Below are 8,070 nucleotides of genomic sequence, written 5' to 3' on the forward strand. Positions count from 1 at the left end.
ATCTTCCATTTTACGATGAAGACGGTCAAACATTCGAGGAAGCGGTACATTCATTGTTCACTGATTCACTGATTCACTCAGTCCGATATATCGTAGATAAGCGGAAAGATAACGATTATCACAGAAGGGCGTGGGTTGCTTACCTTTCTAACGAGACCATACCGTTTCTTACTTAGTTGCCATGAATATCAAAATGAACGTCCAACTTTTCAAGTTAATTCTATTCTTCGCGACTTTCCAATCGCTGTCGTGTTCTCAATGTGAGTATCGCTAGTAAATGTCGCTCGATAAGAAACATAATTGTGCGTCTACTTGTTCTTTTCACTGTATTTCTATCGTCACGTTATTTAGTGGGCACACAGGAATATGGAAACGCAAAAGTCGGCGAGAGATGCGAAAGAGATCGCAATTGCATTCAACATGCATTTTGTCTTACACACATGACTTGTCAGTGCGATCAATATTACTCGCCTACTCCTGATAAATCGATGTGCATCGCTAGTGAGTATTGCTTTGTAAAATCTCGTGTACTGACAATTCTGTATATGTTCAAAGATTTATTCGTCGATTTGGGGTAAATAATAGGTGCCGGATTGACATGCACGGATGATTCGGTATGTGCATCGATGACGAACGCTGCGTGTAGGCAAGGAATATGCGCATGCAAAGATTCGTATATCTTAGATATAAATAATTCTTCAAATTGTATCGTTAGTAAGTAACAGATACGATTAGCAAAATTTCTACGAGCATCTTCGTGATCCGCATGGACCAATCTATATGTAAATGGATCGCACGTTTCAGGGCCATTAGTAGTGGGTGATCTTTGTCAAAGGACCGATGAGTGTCAGGACACGTTTGATCGTGCCATGTGCATCAATGGACGCTGCCAGTGTATCACGTCTTATCATTTCGTCAATGCAACGGGGAAATGTATTCAGACACGATGTAAGAATCGATATTGTGCTTCATTTGATTACATAACTTAGGTAGAAATGATTTGTAACTAAAGACAGGTTAATGAATTAATACGCGTTTTTTTCAGTTTTATACAATTTATGTACAGAAGATTACGAATGTGTAGACTTCGATAACAAAAATGTCCTTGAATGCAGGGACGGTCAATGTGTTTGCAAAAATGGAGAAGAAACATGCAGCAGAGGTTAACCAAAATTAATTGCATGCCGCAATATAATTTGGTGAATCCATCTTTCTGACGAATCTCTTTTTTTCAGGTGCTACGCTCACTTCTATTGGAATTTTTGTGGTGCTTTTACCTTTTATATATTGACTGATTTAACAAATAGACGTCATCTTTCTAAACAAATCATATTATTATTTCCAACTGTGATTCTCCAAATTAATACATTATTTAATTATATGTTCTTCCTTACAAATATTAGCAGTTATTTGTGAGACTTCAAAACATGAGAGTAAAGTGTTAGATATAGTATAGTTCGTAGTTCGTATAGTTCGTACGCACGTTAGGATTTATAACGCATTCACGCGATCGATCGTGGCAAATACGATCAGCTATACTTATGTGTCATAATAATACGACGTACAATTCAAATCTGTTTGCGGTTCATGCGACATAATTTATAATTCGATATATTATCTCTCCATTTATCTTCCGACATACGAGCATATTTGTATTTGCAAATTTGGTTATTTCAACGCACTATTAATATATATTTTAATTCTCCTTCTACCATTTTATCAAATACCAAAATAGTAATAATATTACTAATACATTCTATTTCGATTATGAAACTACACTGATTTCTATTTTTGAATTTTCATTTTTATCAAAACCAAACTCATATAATATATTTTCATATCAAAATACATAGTTATACTTACCTACTAGTTGATTAGTCAAATAACGTTAACATTAATATATTGTCTAATTCTTTGTTTTGAATTTTGGCAAACATAGTATTAGTAGATAGCTTTTAAAAATGATAATTTATATAATGTAGAATGCTAGATCTATTTTATATCAATTTCAAATTAAGATATACTACGAACTTGACACTCTGATATGCATTCACATTTAGAGTAGTACTAGCATCAAACGCCTGAGGTGTGCTGTATGTGATATATAAATATCATTGAGGTTATGGAAAACAAAGTATAATTTGCAGTTTATTGTACGATAACAGTTCTAAGTAAAGAACTTAAATAAATAATATTAAATGTGCTCATTGATATATTCTTAAAAGGTAAATTTTGCTTCATAAGGAATACTATTAACCTTTAGAACACTACATGTATTATATAGAAAGTAAGGTTATGTCAGTTACTTAGCATTACATGTAATTCATTTAAATGATTAATTCTGTTCGAAAAAAAATATCTATCGCAAAAATTCAACTACAATTATTTTTATAACTTTGAACGATATATGTTCAATGCAAAAATCTAATATTACAAATGCTTTAAGAAAGGGAGAGATATAATTATAGTATTAACTAAATCAATTATTCGCTAGCATGTCGTGGTTTACGAATACAATACGTACAACTATCAACATTTGGGTACCACAAGTAATGCCTGTTAGATTTCGCTATCATGCAGACAAGATAGCTAGAGGTCCACTTGTGAGGCGTTATGGCTACGAAGATCCTATAGATATGAGAGGACTACTACCTCGCAATAGTGATAAGAAATTACCCATGCCAATATATAGACCAAAGGATGCTTGGGCTGAAAAGAGAGCATTGTTTGGTCAAAATGATTATATAGATATTTTGGGTTCAGACAAAATTCATCCTACTAGAATCTTATATAATGTACCATCTTGGCTAAGAGGCGTAAGTGGAAATGAATATCAGGTACTACTGAGAAAACAGAAAATGTTGAAGCATGGTGTATTTCCAATAGCAAGACCAACTAAATGGAAAGAATTAAAAAAAAGACTAAAATATTTATTCAGATATTTAAACAGAAAGACTAAAACTTACAGCTCACCACAGTAATGTATATCAAAGTCAGAAAATATAATTATATACTGCAGCAAGACTAATACATTCTACATTTTTTATTTTCATAACATTAAAATCCTCGGATATAATAATGGTACACGTTGTAACAAAATATAAAACAACGTATTTATTTATTGACAAACAATAGTTAGTCGGATATATGATTTATTTTTAATTACGGAATAATGTAAACACTCTTCCGCTTAAATTCTTTGCTATCATATACATCTAAGGTATTTTAGAAATGTGGGTGAAATAGGGAGAGATTACTCGTTTATATATACAAAATTAAGCATAAAATGGTGACAGCCACGAAACAGACGTATTTCTGACGATAACTATCGACACTTGTAAGTACAGTTAGAAGAAAATTCTAAAAAAAATTAATACAGATCTCATAACTCTTATTTATATATGTACAGAGAAACTGCGAGTATTGTCCATTTTCTTAAAAAAGTAACAATAAGTCTTACAATTCCAAAAATCGATGATCATTCATTAAAAAGGTTGCATATAGTATTTAATATAAGTTTCGCGATGGCTGTATGCCCGAATGTGTTATCGATATCAATATTTATATACGTTCTTTTTTTTGTTTTTATGAACGGAAAAAGAAACATTATTCTTCTTATATGGATAAAACTTTTAATTGTTTTTTATTATAACCTTTTTTGTATTAAAATTATAATACTGTTTAAGTAGTGGTTTCGGAGACTTCATACAAAACGTAAGATTTGTATTAGGCAAAACCATCGCGAACACAATGATGCGAAAAGTAATTTTTAATTTGTCTGATCTATGTACATAAACGTAATGGCAGTTACTTAAATTGTTGAAATATTTTAACCAGCATTTATCGCTGTAGCTATATACTTGAATAAGAGTAATAAATTTATAAATGATTCTGTAAGAATGATAGCAATGTAGTTTCATAATGTTTACTAGCATCCAAACTTCTGAGGCTATGTCTTTCATTGGGGTAAACTTGCAGTTGATATGGTTTCCCAGATTTTATAAGAGCATTGATCAATTGACTTGTATGGAAAAAGTGTACATTTTCGTCTATAAGTCCATGAATGATCAATAATCTATTTTCTTCATCAGGGAACTTATCCACATACGTTAAAACAGAACCAGACGTGTATCCATGAGGATTATCTTGTGGTAAATCCATGTAACGTTCAGTATATCCAGTATCATAAAAATTCCAAGAAGTAACTGGTGCACCGGCGATAGCTAACTGAAAATTGTACGTTTCGATTGTCGAATTTGCTTCTCTGAATATATATGTATGTACAACTATGTGTATATGTATGCGTATGTGTATGTGTATATTCAAAATTTTTTAATCAAAGAAGATACCTTAAATATTTCTGGATATTGTATTAGGCCCATAAGACTTAAATATCCTCCATAAGACCAACCATGAATTGCTACGCGATTTAAATCAATATAACCAGTAGTTTCCGCTAACCATTTTAATACCTCGACTTGATCGTTTAATTCAACGGATCCCATTCTGTGCTGCAAATGGCTTTCAAATACTAAACCTCTGTGATGTGAACCACGTGAGTCGATTAATACTACACAATAGCCTTGAGCAGCCAACATATGCATTCTTAAGTGCCTCATTCCCTGAAATGTGCGAAATTATTAAACGAATAAAATTTAATTTATCACTTTATACTTATATTTTTAAAATGCTTACTTTGAATGTATTCGATACCAGTTGTACTTCAGGACCACCATACACGTTCAGTATCGTGGGATATTTTACACCAATTTGAAAATTGTGTGGTTTAAAGATCATTGAATAAATAGTGTCATTAGATGATATTTTATAGGTATAAATTTCCGGGGAAAATAATTCGGATTCCAAGGTGGATGGTTCTAATAAATAACCCACAGGTGTTAGAGAAATACTTTCTACTGTCCAATCTGATTGTGATATTTTAAATACCTAAAAAACATTGATTGTCACAAAGATTCGCTTAATATCTACTGTCACAAAAGAATCGTACTTGACAAGTTGGTAACGTCTTGATGGAACTGTAGACAGTCACTAGCATTGTGCACTCCTTATTAAAATATATACTATTATGACTATAGCCCGGCCTGGTAAGCAGTCTCACTTCCAGCGGACGACGGAGAGATACAGCATAAACGTGCTGTTCTAGTGGACCCTCGCGTAAACCGCAAAAGTAAACGATAGAATTGATTTCGTCTACCCACAATTTTTTACCCAGAACCTCCCAATCTCCTTGGGTCAAAGCGACTTTGGAAGTAACTCGAGGTTGCAGAAAAATACTATCCATCTTATCCAATGGTTCTTCCACTTCGTTATTTAAACCTATAAGAAGAGAAAAATGTATTATTTCAATCTTAGTAGGTAATTAACCGTCACTAAGACCATTTGCTACTTTACCTGCTATGCTAGATGTAATGAGATATAGGTGTCTAAAGTCAGATTCTTCGCTGCCCCAAATAAGTTTTACTTCCGTTGGGTCGTCGGATGGTAGAAAATAAAGGAGATCATTAACATTAATCCAAATTGAACTTTGCTCGGAATATATTACTTGAACACTCGCCGATGATGGTGTAAAATGGTTTTCCGAATTGTACACATTAGGTGGTGGTTCGCAAAAATTATCTATCGATAACAAAACTAATTCCAGCCTTTGCTGCTTTCTATCCAACAGCTGCACCCAAACACTATATTTGTACAATATTTAAGAAGTTATATTCATAGAAGCGAATAATGAAATACAAATTCAGAACGTTTCCGACTTACTATTGTGCATCAGGAGTCCATCCTACTCTTACCATGTATTCCATCCATGGAAACATAATATGCAATGGATACTGGAGTTCTAATATTTCAATATCAACAATTTGTAATGTTTCTGTTAATCGAAATTGCACCATTTTAAGATTACTCCTGGCATTAGGTGTACCAGCCCTGGGAAACCTGAATTCATCTATATCTTCGGAATTTGATGTTGATGGAAAACAAAATATTTTTACATCGCTTTCATCGATTTCTTCATATACTATTCTATAGGTACCATCGTTGGATTTTGGCTGCCACCAATAGCCGATATATCTAAATAAAAGTATCACATTATAAAAAATATCTGCATAAAGCAAACATTATACCATAACCTGTATTATGCCACCAACCTAGTAAATTCCTCTTGCATTACATAAGAAGGAGTTCCTGCAGTGAGAGGATCATTTGCTAAACTTCTGCTACCTTTTCTTGCATGAGTTAATCTTACAGAAGAACCTGTGATACTATGGGACAGGTACAGGTCGCCTGAGCACGTATGAGCAATTAACGCATTATTCCATGGACAAATTTGTGGACATAGTTTTGCACCTGATGTTGACATACGAATTTCAGATGGAAAAAGAGGTCCGGCCTAATGTATAAATACGTTTACTGTCTTATTATCCTAATTATACATAAAAATGGAAAGCGCTAGAGAAAAATACCATGAATCCTGTGTCTATACATTGATAAAGGCTACTTGCTGCTGGAAAAACTAATTTTCCACTGTCTAGATGAATCTCATAACTAGTAATACCCCATGTAGCTAATCTTTTCCTTTCCCATAGTAACTGTTCTTCTCTCGATAGCCTTTTGGTACTTGAAACACTGCAAATAAATTTTCATATAGTCATATAATTAGATTTAGAAAAGAAATACCTTGTTTCGTTTTAGTAAAAGAGATTGCATTACGTTTGAAAATTTGCTTCTATAATAGGTTGCCAATGAAGGCGATAACCATTTGCATGATCTGAATGTGCAATGTCCACAAATAGTAACGTAGTTTCCCATCCATTGCTTGGACTACTAAGAAAATATATCCTTGTTCTAAAAAGAAGATGCACACAATTTAGAAAACATACACTACAAAAATAAAGAACTGTAATAATGTAAGGGTTATGTTACTATTTTAGAAGCATCTCTTACCGCCCATCTGGTAAAGAGCGAAACGTTATAGATCCAGGCACAGAGCCTACCGATACACCGGACAATTTCCTACGTAAATCACTGACGACACTTCTCAATTCCGACCAACTTCTTTGCGTTACAGCAATGTCAGTTAGAATCCGGTCGCCCCCTTCGTTGCAAGTCTCCATATTTTCTCCGTTCTTACCTCCGTTTCTGATGTCATTCATCAAGAAGACAGTACTTTGAAAAGATCATATCAAAGAATTTTTCAAAAACGGTACCGCATCGTCCTATATACCAGAAAATCTGCGACAACCGCGGATGCAGCTTATTCTTAGGTTATGTCCGTGGATGGTTCTCACTTTCACCTACTCCCCAAACACGGCCTCTCCCTCCCCCTTCTCTCGACAAGCCCCACGACATTAATTTTGCGAAATCGTCAGCACAAGTTTCGATCTGTTTTTAGTAAATACGGGTGCCAAATATTCTCAGTCACCTATAACTAATTCGCAACTAGCGTGACAATCCTATCTATTGGCAGTTGTCAGAAGTAGACACTCATTGACACGGAAAAACGACACGTGAAGTCATATACACTATATATCATAAACACGGGGAAGATAATGGATCTTCTCTCTTTGTTGCCTTTTTTTCGACAAGTCAGTGCTCGTTTTACCTTAACAGAAAGTAATGGTAAACATAATTAAACAAACATAGTTTGCCTTGATCTTTTCGTTAATTTTTCTTTCTTCATTAATCTGCTTCGCCTTCAGGTAGCGTTCTCCTTTCTTCACTTTTAATAGCGACTGACATGCAATGCACAACTCGCGGATTCTTCAACGTCAGTGATTCTCAATGATAACTTTCAAAAACAGTTATTTATTCGTAGAAATTTAAATATCACTTCATTTATTTGTATTATTATATAAGAATATCGAACTTCATCGCACTCTTTCTGCCACTGTTTCTCACATAAGTGCTATTATTAGAAATATAGAACAATTTCAGTGAAATAACATCGTTAAGAACACTACTGCGAATATTACTTCGCATAAAACGTTAAGCAGGATTAAGAGAAGAAAACATTTAACGCTATATTATTTTTCCAGTTTGCCTCTGACTTCC

At 33.8% G+C, this 8,070-nt stretch overlaps 3 protein-coding genes across 4 annotated transcripts; 2 read left to right on the plus strand and 1 right to left on the minus strand.

Moving 5' to 3' along the window:
* The first annotated feature begins 7 nt into the window (after positions 1-7).
* LOC117240091 (tenascin-like) lies at positions 8-1,327 on the plus strand. Its single transcript, XM_033505971.1, has 6 exons — positions 8-260; positions 352-501; positions 586-714; positions 805-948; positions 1,046-1,162; positions 1,236-1,327. Exons 1-6 carry the CDS (start codon positions 182-184, stop codon positions 1,289-1,291), a joined length of 675 nt encoding a protein of 224 aa, XP_033361862.1. The 5' UTR covers positions 8-181; the 3' UTR covers positions 1,292-1,327.
* Positions 1,328-2,052: 725 nt separating this feature from the next.
* Positions 2,053-3,028, plus strand: LOC117240092 (39S ribosomal protein L51, mitochondrial). Its single transcript, XM_033505972.1, has 2 exons — positions 2,053-2,225; positions 2,495-3,028. Exon 2 carries the CDS (start codon positions 2,496-2,498, stop codon positions 2,979-2,981), a length of 486 nt encoding a protein of 161 aa, XP_033361863.1. The 5' UTR covers positions 2,053-2,225; position 2,495; the 3' UTR covers positions 2,982-3,028.
* Positions 3,029-3,099: 71 nt separating this feature from the next.
* On the minus strand, positions 3,100-7,506 carry LOC117240078 (dipeptidyl peptidase 9). Of its 2 annotated transcripts, XM_033505936.1 has the most exons (11): positions 7,244-7,506; positions 6,964-7,158; positions 6,730-6,864; positions 6,483-6,645; positions 6,168-6,409; positions 5,779-6,090; positions 5,413-5,699; positions 5,009-5,337; positions 4,696-4,947; positions 4,350-4,622; positions 3,100-4,227 (listed from the first exon to the last, which is right to left on the minus strand). In XM_033505936.1, exons 2-11 carry the CDS (start codon positions 7,131-7,133, stop codon positions 3,880-3,882), a joined length of 2,511 nt encoding a protein of 836 aa, XP_033361827.1. In that variant the 5' UTR covers positions 7,134-7,158; positions 7,244-7,506; the 3' UTR covers positions 3,100-3,879. The 2 variants fall into 2 exon arrangements, with proteins under 2 accessions (XP_033361827.1, XP_033361826.1); XM_033505935.1 differs by having other exon boundaries at positions 6,964-7,506.
* Between the last annotated feature and the right edge of the window lie 564 nt (positions 7,507-8,070).

Source organism: Bombus vosnesenskii, unplaced genomic scaffold (genome assembly GCF_011952255.1).
Source record: "Bombus vosnesenskii isolate JDL3184/JDL3185 unplaced genomic scaffold, Bvos_JDL3184-5_v1.1 scf7180000014540, whole genome shotgun sequence".
Taxonomy (NCBI): domain Eukaryota; kingdom Metazoa; phylum Arthropoda; class Insecta; order Hymenoptera; family Apidae; genus Bombus; species Bombus vosnesenskii.

Bases quoted from the DNA above. Each gene is read 5' to 3' on its own strand.
- LOC117240091 (XM_033505971.1), top strand. From the start codon at position 182: ATGAATATCAAAATGAACGTCCAACTTTTCAAGTTAATTCTATTCTTC. The intron at 502-585 runs GTGAGTATTGCT...GGTAAATAATAG, and splicing joins TAAATCGATGTGCATCGCTA to GTGCCGGATTGACATGCACG. The intron at 949-1,045 runs GTAAGAATCGAT...CGTTTTTTTCAG, and splicing joins GAAATGTATTCAGACACGAT to TTTTATACAATTTATGTACA.
- LOC117240078 (XM_033505935.1), bottom strand. From the start codon at position 7,172: ATGAATGACATCAGAAACGGAGGTAAGAACGGAGAAAATATGGAGACT. The intron at 6,865-6,963 runs GTAAGAGATGCT...TCTTCTTTTTAG, and splicing joins CGCTCTTTACCAGATGGGCG to AACAAGGATATATTTTCTTA. The intron at 6,646-6,729 runs GTAATGCAATCT...ATTTATTTGCAG, and splicing joins ATAGAAGCAAATTTTCAAAC to TGTTTCAAGTACCAAAAGGC.
- LOC117240092 (XM_033505972.1), top strand. From the start codon at position 2,496: ATGTCGTGGTTTACGAATACAATACGTACAACTATCAACATTTGGGTA.